The 12,133-nt window shown below is 42.3% G+C and overlaps 1 protein-coding gene across 2 annotated transcripts in view; it reads right to left on the reverse strand.

The window, feature by feature from the left end:
* Positions 1–846: 846 nt before the first annotated feature.
* Positions 847–12,133, reverse strand: part of ADA (adenosine deaminase) — a 91,942-nt gene continuing 80,655 nt past the window's right edge. For both annotated transcript variants that reach the window (XM_033914664.1, XM_033914665.1), the window contains 3 exons: positions 7,717–7,784; positions 4,064–4,193; positions 847–1,421 (listed from right to left, as the gene is read on the reverse strand). In XM_033914664.1, the coding sequence (XP_033770555.1) occupies positions 1,317–1,421; positions 4,064–4,193; positions 7,717–7,784 (303 nt within the window). In that variant the 3' untranslated portion in view covers positions 847–1,316. The remainder of the gene's footprint in view (positions 1,422–4,063; positions 4,194–7,716; positions 7,785–12,133) is intronic.

Consider the following 12,133-nt stretch of genomic DNA (forward strand, 5'->3'; position numbering starts at 1 on the left):
AACCTCCTCAACCCAATGATGCCAGGCTAGTAGCCAAACTATCCCAGCTATGGGGGTGGCTGTGTCCACTAGGAGGCCTGGGCATGGATTGGCTTGGACCAGTGGGTACTGGGCAGCATTTGAGAGGGCTACAAGTTGGAATTCTCTCACCCCCTAGGGGAGAGGAGGAATCATGCAGTTGTGAGGAAGATTAAAGGGTCTGAGCCTGGAGAGGGGAAGAGAACCTTGGTTCTGGGTTAGGGGGAGAAGGGAGAGAAGCTACACCTTGTGGCTCTTTGTAAGTCTTGGGTCAGACATTTTGGATAAATTGGCTCCTTGATGTAGAAAGGCTGCTGACCCAGAAGGGGGCCCATGCCCTTATCCCACGGTTATCTAGTACACGTGTAGTGGAAAGTTTGAACCCACCAAAAACCTACAATATTGACCTATAGTTGATACCTGAAGCCATAAGGGATATTGTGGAGGGGTATGATAGGTTATAGGTGAGTTTTGTAGTGCTCACCATACAAATATTATGGGTTATATAATGAGAAATGTAGCTGGGACCTTTATGTAAATTTCACTGCAGTACCCTACTGCTCTACTGGGATTTCTGTGGCCTTCTGATAAGAAGACTGTAGTTGGTTTTTTTGTGCATTTTGCCTTTTGAACTCTTTTTTTCCCTCCTTACCCACACACACAAAAAAATGGTTCAAGGAAAGATACATGCTGAGGACAAATCTATCGGGAAAATGACCCATTTTTTAAAAAGGAAGTGTTTTTCTGGTTTGAAAACAGTCATTTTCTCTCCTGGCAGTTTGAATATTTTTCCCCGAAACATCCAAAATTGGATTTAGATGTCACAACTTCTAGATAAAAAAAATGTACATAATTGTATTTACTTAATTACACATCATTGCTGTCATCCAAGTACAAGGCATTATGAGATAGATTGGCTTATACATTAAGAACTAGAAAATGATACTTAATAAAAAATTTTAATTCTAACTATAATGAAATTTGTTAACTGTGACTATTCTCTTCAAGAATGAAAGACTCACCGAGAGTTAATACTGCTGAGTTTGTCAGTGAGGTAGAGAGAATAGTTTTAAGACCACAGAGCAGATCTATGCAACACCTTATCTGGAAACTTTACTTCATTTATAAACACCCAGCACTTTTGCAAAGTTCAATAATCCTTGCTGGTATAAAAACAATGCCGTTATAGGCAAGAGATCCGGAGAGCTATAGGCAATTTTATCCGGAGAGCAGTAGAACCAAGACTTTAGCGTCAATCACTCAGATCTAGCCTGAAGAAAGTGGTGCTGGATTTATAGTTAGAATTCTGTACTGAGGATCATGTCATAAGCTTCATAGAGTTGATTGAGAAGTTCTCTCTTTTCTTTCTCAGGTAGGAAACAAGAGCGAGCTGCATTGATATTCTGTAAACATCAGAAAACAAGTATTGGAGATATGTAAATGCTTCTTCTTGAGAGGCTGTAGAAAAGCCTTCACTAACGGCCTAGAGTTATGCCCAGGCTACTAAAAAAAAGCTACATCTGCCCCCCTTATCAAATCTGACCCCTGTACTACCTCTGGTGGACTTTTGATCTCCTTTCTAAAATATCCCCACCCCCTCTTGTAAACAGCAAGGTTCTAGCAGGGCTAGCAAGGAGCAAGTCAACTCATCTTCCCGAGCCTCCATTGCTGGAGAGCAGGCTAAAATGATTGTAGACTTAAGCCACTCAGTACTAACTCTGTGCATTTTTTAAAGTCAGTTTTAAAAGTTATGCGCTCACTCCAGTGAACTAACCTACAAATTAACACGTGCTAAGTTGGGCATAGAGGAGCATTTTCAAGAGAACATTCAGAACAGAATTAGGATGTGTTCTACTCAATCCATTTTACAAATCTCAAAAGCCATTTTCAAACAGGAAAAACACTGGGATTTCTAGTTTGAAAATATAGGAGAAGGATGTTCTTGCCTTGTAAATGGCCAAAATAGACAAGCACAGTCCAAAGAAACAACAAAAACCCTCACACATCTGGCATATTTACAAAACTGGCCACACAGGTTCCTGCAGCGAAGTAGTCCATTTGCTAGTGCAGTGGACTTCTAAGGGGACCTAAGTATAATTCTTATTTCTGTTCAAGTATGTGGAAGGCCACTGCACCGACCACCAGGCTACAGTTGCTTGCTGCTCTATCAGGAATGGCCATAATACCCAATGCTGTCATTGGTGGTTGTTCACCGTCCCTCCTCAAGGAGGGATGTGGAGAGGTCAGTATCTACTGGGAGATTGAAGGGTTATGCATTCATCTCTTCAGTGGTCAGGAACTTAATTAGGACAACCTTGTGGACCTAGCTGTGATTGAAAGGGATATGGTTAAAATGTATTTTCTTTTTGTTTTGCTTTGACATAGAGCTATGTTTCACCTACACAAGGCTTTATCAAGGAAATCTCCCCCCATCCAGACTGTCTCTCTGGATGTTTCTTCCCTGAGACCTTTCTTTCTCTGGGGCCTCTCTCACATGAGGACATCTCCTCTCAGGTCCTGGGACATAGCTCTATGTCGGAGTACTAACCCCTATCCGCATAGACTAAGATCTCCATGTATATTCTGGTCTGATTTTTGTTAACCGAGTCAAGCTCTGATTAGAGATGACCCTGAATATAAACCAAAGATTAGATTAGATGAGTATTATTGTTTTACTCTAAAAGTATTTTTTCTACTCAAACTATTTAAAGAAAAATATATTTAAAAGCATATTTAAAAAAGATTTAAACTGGGACCGATGACGATTTAGGTGCTGTTGTGTTGTATGGGAAAATGTTTGATACTCATACTAGCCTGCGCTATTGAGGGCTATGAATGATATATCTTAAGGCTTTCTGTTTTTGATATATGCGAATTTAGCCTGAAGTTGTTTGAACCAAGACATGCCTTCTTATCTTTCCAACTTGGGTATTATTTTATGCCCCAAGATGTCTATTACGATCTTTAAATGACAATAGGGTAGTCGTTCCTATATAACTCGAAGGCACATCTTGTGTCAATTAGAGATTGTGCATTCTTCTATCTAGTTCCGCGGTTATGGAATAATTTGCCCATAGATTTGAGAAAAGAAGAATCATACATAAACTTTAAAAGACACCTAAAAGCACATTTTTTTCCAATTGGCTTTCTCAAATTGAATAATTGAGGCTGGGGCTGTAATCTGTATTTTTATAATGATTAATTTTGATATGGAAAAACAATTTTTTTTAGCTATATGTATTTACAATGGTTTACTGAGATTTGATTGCTTGTTTTTATTGCTATTAGAATTAAGATTATGGAGATTTTGATCATTTGTATTTTAAGAAAAATTTTTTTAAGAAAAATTTTTTTTAAAAAAAACTTTTGCTTTTACTCTTTTCTATCCTATTTTTAAATGGAGTTCCTTTCGTGATGATTGTGGATTATATATTGTACATCGCTTGGATCCTTTTTTAGGCTGTTATGCGGTATAGATAACGTCACCATTTATTTTTTTCATCAAAAGGGGACATCTATTAATTGTCAGTCCCGCCCCCAATCCCGCAGGCGATTAGCAGCAGCAGCAAGGAGGTAAAGAGAGCAGCGGCGGACCGAGGTGGTTTCAATCGGGCGCCAGAGGGAGGCTTGCTTTTTTTTTTTGTGCAGCAGGGAAGGACAGGAAGCAATCGTCTGCCCCGTTGTCCCCGCGCACAGCTTCGGGATGCTGTCCCTGAAAATGGGACATTTTGGCATCCCGAAGCTATATGTGGGGACAACAGGACAGGGGATCTGAAAAGGGACGGTCCCGTTCAAAACAGGACATATGGTCACCTTAGTTATAGAAAGTTTTTAATAAACAAAATCTAGAAACATATACTTATTTAGCCTTTATCCGATTTTCTCTTAGTACACCTCTATTTACATAGAACCTGCTAGTAAATTCCTGTAGTACAAAGTCACAATGTCAAATGCTAACCTTCTTTAGTATATCACATGCCTTGTTAATTTTCTCTGTTTCATGCATGATCATACATAAAAATCCACCGTTTTAAAGGTTGCTTACCACTTGCATGAAATCCTCGTCTGTGAAGCCCATATATTTCTTGGCCACTTTGTAATCCTTGTTTAAAGTAGATCCAAAAATCAATGGATCATCTGTGTTCAAGGAGTAATTTGCTTTATCATTCTTAAATCTGAGGCGAAAAAATAAAGGAGATAGGTTCTAACTGCATAATTTAAATGACAGAAATATACTGTAAATCACATTCTCCATTGCATCTGCCTTTCATGAACAGTGGCTCAGAAAATCTTTTGTCTGGAAATTAAATAGAATTGACATCATGTTTGCTGAAAAACTAGAGCGACGCACTGTCCTCGTATATATAGCTTTGGAGCTAGACTTCAAAAAGGAAGAGAAGGGTTACTATAAGTCAGTGCTTCTCAAGCAGGGTTTTCAGAATATCTACAATGAATATACATGCATGCATCAGCTGCTAGGATGCAGTGGTGTGGTAAAGGGAGGGGCAGATTGCCCTGGGTGCTGGCACCTCTCTGCCCCCATCCCCTATCTTTATAAATCTTCATCGGTGCGAGCAACTTCTCTGGCCTACTGCTTTCGCTGGCCTTGCTCCCCCTCTGAATCACTTCCTGGTCACATGACCAGGAAGTGATGTCAGATGGAAAGCCAACTCTGGCGTGAGCAGCAGGCCAGAAAAGCTGCTTGTGCTGGCGAAGATTTAAACAAGTACTGGGGCAGGGGGGTAAGGGGAGCCTGTGGGGAGCATCACTGCCCTCGCAATGCCACTGCTTTTTAACATTTTTTTTTTATCACAATCTAGAGATGGGACTAAAGAGTGAGCCAAGAGGAGTGTGAAAAATTACAAGAGGACTTACGAGATTGGGCATCAAAATAGAAGATGATGATTAATGTGAGCAAGTTCAAAATGATGCATGTAGGACAGAAGAACTTGAACTACTGTGTTTCCCCAAAAATAAGACACTGTCTTATATTATTTATGGGCCCAAAAAAGGCACTAGGTCTTATTTTCAGGGATGTCTTTTTTTTTTCATGTAATGATCATCTCTCCTTTCCTCTTCTCCACCCCAGTTCTTCCTATTTCTTTTCTCTCCCCCACATGTGCAGCATCTTTCCTCCCCTCTCACCCATCCCCTTGTGCAGCAGAACCCTTGCAGCTTCTATCCCTCCCTTCCTCCCAGCCACTCATATAGCATCTTTCTATCACCCCCTCCCCGCCGACCCATCTGTCCCTTCCATCTGAATCACGAGAGAGAAATAAATAACTTATAACAAACTGGCAGTGTCGGCAGCAATCTAGATAGGCTGCTTTGCGCCCTTCTATCGCCCGGCCGTTCCTCTGCCTCATCATTGATGACATAATCAGCAACGCGCAAGAGGAACCCCGAGCAATAGAAGGCCGCGAAGCAACCTGTCTGATTGCTGCCAACACTGCTGGTTTGTTATAAGGTATTTATTTCTGTCTCGCGGTTTGGATGGGAGGGAGAGATGGGGGGAGTGCCGCTGCTGCCGGCAACTAGGGCTTATATTAAGACCTACCCCGAAATTCATGCTAGGGCTCATTTTTGGGGTGTCTTATTTTCGGGGAAACATGGTATAGCTACCATATGTGATGTAAGGTTTCATATTAGGAGCCACCACCCAAAAAGAATCTAGGTGTCATTGTTAAGGATACATTGGAATCTTCAGCTTAGTGTGCAGTAGTGGCGACTATGAAATCAAACAGAACATTAGGATTTATCAGGAAAGGACTAGAAACAGATGAAAATGTTATACTGCCTTTGCATCTCTCCATGGTACAGTCAGACTTCGAATCATGTCGAATTCCAGTCGCCGCCTCTCAGAAAAGATATAGAGCAGGGATCTCAAAGTCCCTCCTTGAGGGCCGCAATCCAGTCGGGTTTTCAGGATTTCCCCAATGAATATGCATGAGATCTATGTACATGCACTGCTTTCAATGCATATTCATTGGGGAAATCCTGAAAACCGACTGGATTGCGGCCCTCAAGGAGGGACTTTGAGACCCCTGATATAGAGTAAGGCAGGGGTATCTAAGTCCCTCCTCGAGGACCGCAATCCAGTCGGGTTTCAGGATTTCCCCAATTAATATGCATGAGATCTATTAGCATACAATGAAAGCAGTGCATGCAAATAGATCTCATACATATTCATTGGGGAAATCCTGAAAACCCGACTGGATTGCGGCCCTCGAGGAGGGTCTTTGACACCCTGGAGTAAGGGAACAAAAATGATAAAGGAGATGAACTACTAAAGGCCCTTCAGCCTGGGGAAGAGATGGCTCAGTAGAGGTCTATACCATACTGAATGGAGTGCAATGGGTAGATGTGAATCACTTGCTTTACTCTTTCCAAAAATACGAGAAGGCATGCAATAAAGTAAATAGATTTCAAACAATCTTGATCCGATTCATTTACAAGGTTTAAGGGCCGTTTACCATCAAAGTGCTAACTTACACTTAAGCTTTGCACTAATCATGACATCAGAACAGCCCTATAAGACTACTGACAAGAAAAAAACAAATTTAAAATAAAATGATGCTAGAACATTTAGTGATCAGTAATATGAAATGCCGAGTTTAAAAAAGCCAGGTTTTCAACATCTTATACAATGTAAGGTATCCTAATAAATCCGAAATTGTTCGTTCCAAAGTTGAGGGCCTGCATAGCCAAAGGCTCTTTTTCTAGAAAATGTCAGATGTATTGATTGTAATGAAGGAAGCTCAAACAAACTGCGTTGAGTTGCATATAATACTCTGTCCTGATGCAAGCCCTCCATCTTCGTTCTAAGATAGCCTGGCTGATGCAATTGAAATACTTTAAATACAAGTCAAAGTAGTTTGAACGAGATCCGCTCCGTGATAGGGAGCCAGAGCAGGTCTTTTGAGAATAGATGTTATGTTATCAGTTTCTCCACTCGGGCCTCGATGTTCAAAAGCTTTCAGTGGCAGTTAAAACTTGTTAGAGCAGACTTGCTAAGAACCCTATAAAAATGCATCACAAGGAGCTCATTTAGTATTTAAACGAGCTCTCCTTGCGATGCACACAAGGGAATGCCCCCCCCCCCTCCCTTTCAAAATCTTTCCAGCAGTTCTAGACCTGCTGGTAGCTGTCCTGAGTGTGTCATGCGAGGCACACGACACATGCAGGACCACATGCAGGACACATGCAAGGAACAAGCTTCCAGTGCAGGTGGTCGAGGCACGCAGCATCCCAGACTTCAAGAACAAATGGGATACCTATGTGGGATCCCTGCGAGGTCATGCCAAGGGATAGGGTCACTAGGACTGAATGAGCGGGTCAGTAGAGTGACAGTATAATCACAATTATACTTTCAGGGGTCAGTAGACTTAAGAGGATGGGTAAATAGTGTGGGCAGACTTGATGGGCTATGGCCCTTATCTGCCGTCATGTTTCTATGTTTTCTATGTTTCTATTACGGCGATATCTCCTTGTTAAGCAAACTCTCTCTTTGAGGTGCCTGTAACACCAGCTAGTCCTCACATTTGCAAAAGCAAAATGCTCAGTTTCCCTTTGAATTGTGCTTGCAGGCCCATAGGTCTAACAAGGAAGCTACAAACTTCCCTGGGTAGTAGGATAACATGCACAGACAGAATGGCACAGAAATTTGGCTAAATGCTGTACGGTTTCATCTATACTTACTGTATTGCAGGATGCTTTGTAAAGTCTGAACAGCATGCACTGGTGAGGTAGCTAGACCAGGGGCATAACTGTGTTAGGGAGCAGAAAACGGAGACATGTCACATTCAGTAGAACTGCCATTTCATGGTGAATTCCAATAAGCAGAAATGGTCATCCATTAAAAGCAATACAAACAACATTTTGCGGAGAACACCTTGGTGTATCTCTCAAAACAAAAGAGAGCAAAGCAGGGACCCTGTAGACCAGGGGTGTCAAAGTCCCTCCTCGAGGGCCGCAATCCAGTCGGGTTTTCGGGATTTTCCCAATGAATATGCATGAGCTCTATTAGCATACAATGAAAGCAGTGCATGCACATAGATCTCATGCATATTCATTTAGGGAAATCCTGAAAACCCGACTGGATTACGGCCCTCGGGGACCGACTTTGACACCCCAGTACTAGGGGCTAGATCAGGGATGGGCAACTCCAGTCAGGTTTTCAGGATTTCCCCAATTAATATGCATGAGATCTATTAGCATACAATGAAAGCAGTGAATGCAAATAGATCTCGTGCATATTCATTGGGGAAATCCTGAAAACCTGACTGGATTGCAGCCCTCGAGGAGGGACTTTGACCTCTGTATATATAAAAGCAAACAGCATAAAATATAAAACCAAATTATATCCCGTAAAAATAGGGTTAGACTGCTAACTTTCACCTAAAGGGACAATTTTCAAATGCCCTACATCGAAACATGACGGCAGATAAAGGCCAAATAGTAACATAGTAACATAGTAGATGACGGCAGATAAAGACCCGAATGGTCCATCCAGTCTGCCCAACCTGATTCAAATTAAAAAATTTTTTATTTTTTTTCTTCTTAGCTATTTCTGGGCGAGAATCCAAAGCTTTACCCGGTACTGTGCTTGGGTTCCAACTGCCGAAATCTCTGTTAAGACTTACTCCAGCCCATCTACACCCTCCCAGCCATTGAAGCCCTCCCCTGCCCATCCTCCTCCAAACGGCCATACACAGACACAGACCGTACAAGTCTGCCCAGTAACTGGCCTAGTTCAATCTTTAATATTATTTTCTGATTCTAAATCTTCTGTGTTCATCCCACGCTTCTTTGAACTCAGTCACAGTTTTACTCTCCACCACCTCTCCCGGGAGCACATTCCAGGCATCCACCACCCTCTCCGTAAAGTAGAATTTCCTAACATTGCCCCTGAATCTACCACCCCTCAACCTCAAATTATGTCCTCTGGTTTTACCATTTTCCTTTCTCTGGAAAAGATTTTGTTCTACGTTAATACCCTTTAAGTATTTGAACGTCTGAATCATATCTCCCCTGTCTCTCCTTTCCTCTAGGGTATACATATTCAGGGCTTCCAGTCTCTCCTCATATGTCTTCTGGTGCAAGCCTCCTATCATTTTCGCCCATCCAGTCTGCCCATCCGCAGTAAACATGATCTCTTCCTCTCTCTAAGAGATCCCACGTGCCTATCCCAGGCTTTCTTGAATTCAGACACGGTCTCTGTCTCCACCACCTCTTCCAGGACACTGTTCCACGCATCTACCACCCTTTCTGTAAAAAAGTACTTCCTCAGATTACTCCTGAGCCTATCATGTCTTAACTTCATCCTATGCCCTCTCATTCCAGAGCTTCCTTTCAAAGGAAACACGACTCATGCACATTTAGGCCACGTAGGTATTTAAACATCTCTATCATATCTCCCCTCTCCCACTTTTCCTCCAAAGTATACACATTATGATCTTTTAAGTCTGTCCCCATAAGCCTTATGATGAAGACCACAAACCATTTGAGTAGTCTTTCTCTGGACCGACTATCCTTTTTATATCTTTTTGAAGGTGTGGTCTCCAGAATTGTACACAATATTCTAAATGAGGTCTAAATGGTTGTTTTTAATTAGAGAATGACACGGTGACAAAATTCATCACCGTTCCCGTCCCCGCGGATAACCGCGGGAAATAATCCCATGTCATTTTTTAGTGTCTATTTCAGCCTCAATCCTTCTACACCAGCATTCTTCAAAGCAAATCTTGCGGGTCAGTGGTTGTGGCCATTCATACTCCGATTCTTCCCTCTCTCCTTAAAGAATGACATGAAGATCGTTTACCGCGGTTATCCGCAGGGACGGGAACGGTGATGAATTTTGTCACCGTATTATTCTCTATTTTTAATCCATGTGGACTTCATAGGAGTTATTAAAGTAAAAGTACTTGAAAACTACCCAAGAAAATACTCTCACAGCTACCTATCGCTGAATGCACTGTGGGTACTTTTTCTGATCATAAGGCTTGTGTGTTTTTGAAAATAAGAAAGCAAGTTGGGGTTGTTTTTTATTTCCAATCCTTGTCCCCAGGAATCTCTGATAAATGCAAGTAAAAAGTATGTTGAGTTGGGGCATTTTCAACAGTTCATTTTCATGGGTAGAATGTTTTTATCCACAGAACTAGCTTTGAAAAATTACCCCTGCAGAGAGCAATTTTCAAAAGCAGCTTAATCTATAAGTAAAAATTAGCCTGACTGGAAATTGTTCATAGGGTTTTAGTGTATTTTACATTTATCCACATTAAAAAGGAATGTTCCAGTCTACCGTTTACGTGGAAACCTATAGAACTCTTTCTTTTAGACTCTTTGCAAGATCCTGTTGCTAACAAATGTCTTTTGCTCCTTATCATTGTTCCGCCTGTTTATTCATTGGGCTAGGTCAGGGGTAGGCAATTCCAGTCCTCGAGAGCCGGAGCCAGGTCAGGTTTTCAGGATATCCACAATGAATATGTATGAGATGGATTTGCAAATCTATCTCATGCATATTTATTGTGGATATCCTGAAAACCTGACCTGGCTCCGGCTCTAGAGGACCAGAATTGCTTACCCCTGAGTTAGGTTATTAGTTTTGTATGGTATTTTCCAAACTCAATAAAAAGATTAAGCAAAAAAAGTGGGGGCAAGGGCATCTTTTCAATCAGAGATGAATATACTATTGATACCCAACATTTTCAGGAGGTATGTATCCTAGTTCAGTTCTCTCTTCTGCTGCTGTAACAAAAAACACACCACACAAATCCCCTCGATCTTCTTGATTATAATTTTTTTCAATGTTTTAGATCAGGGGTGCCCAACGCGTCGATCGCGATCGACCAGTAGCTCAGGAAGGCAACTCGAGTCGATCGCACTCGTGTTGCCGTCCTGATCTACGGGCCGATCAGCCTGCCGCTGCTGAACATTAAAAAAAACCCCAAAAAAAACGGCTTGGAGATTCAGCCCCTAGCAAACTTATGCTCCGGGCTCTAACGTGTGAGTGCAGGCTTCTCTTCTCTTCCCTCCGAAACCGGAAGTTATGCCCGGGGAGGGGGAGGGGGGGAGAAGGGAAGCCTGCACGCACATGTAGAGAGCCCTGAAGCAAGCGTTCGCTACGGGCTAAGGCGGGAGACATGTTAGTGAAGCATTTCCTCTTCTTGCTGCCGGGTCCTGCCTACTTTCTGTTTCCGCGAAGGCAGGACCCGGCAGCATTTCCCCCAACAGTTCCTCGCGATGCTGGTCGGCCGAAGCAGGGAGAGGTTGGGGCGGCGTCGGCTTTTGGGCGTGTTATTGGCGTCGGCTTTCGGGCCTGTTATTGGTGGCGGTTTGGGTCCTGGTCCCCGATGGCAGTTTGGGTCCCCGATGGCAGTGGCAGTGTCTTGGGGGAGGGCAGGGAGAAAGAAAGAAAGAAAAAGGGCAGGCAGGGAGACAGAAGGAAAGAAGAGAAACAGAAAAAAAGGAAAGGGAGGCAGAGAGAAAGAAAGGGCAGGGAGAGAGGAAGGAAAAGTTGGGGGAGGGAATGAGGTCTGGAGGAGAGGAAGCATACAGGCTAAAAGAAGGGAAGAAAGATTGGATGCACAGTCAGAAGAAGAAAGTGCAACCAGAGACTCATGAAATCACCAGACAAGGTAGGAAAAATGATTTTATTTTAAATTTAGTGATCGAAATGTGTCTCAATTTATATCTGCTGTCTATATTTTACACTAAGGTCCCCTTTTACTAAACCGCAATAGAGTTTTTTTAGCGCAGGGAGCCTATGAGCGTCGAGAGCAGCGCTGGGCATTCAGCGCAGCTCCCTGCGCTCTAAAAACTGCTATCGTGGTTTAGTAAAAAGGGAGGGGGGTATATTTTTGTCTATTTTTGTATGGTTGTTACTGAGGTGATAGTGCATAGAGTCATCTGCTTTGACCTCTTTGAAAAACCCTGGAATAGGAATGATGATTAACATTTTCTATGCGTACAGTGTGCGTTGTGTTTTTTTAAAATTTTATTGTTGGTAGATCATTTTGACTTGGTCATTTTAAAAGTAGCTCGCAAGCCCAAAAAGTGTGGGCACCCCTGTTTTAGATCCTCAGTGGACTCATTCATAGACTTTATAATGGCAAAA

Source organism: Geotrypetes seraphini, chromosome 11, assembly GCF_902459505.1.
Source record: "Geotrypetes seraphini chromosome 11, aGeoSer1.1, whole genome shotgun sequence".
In the NCBI taxonomy this organism is placed as follows: domain Eukaryota; kingdom Metazoa; phylum Chordata; class Amphibia; order Gymnophiona; family Dermophiidae; genus Geotrypetes; species Geotrypetes seraphini.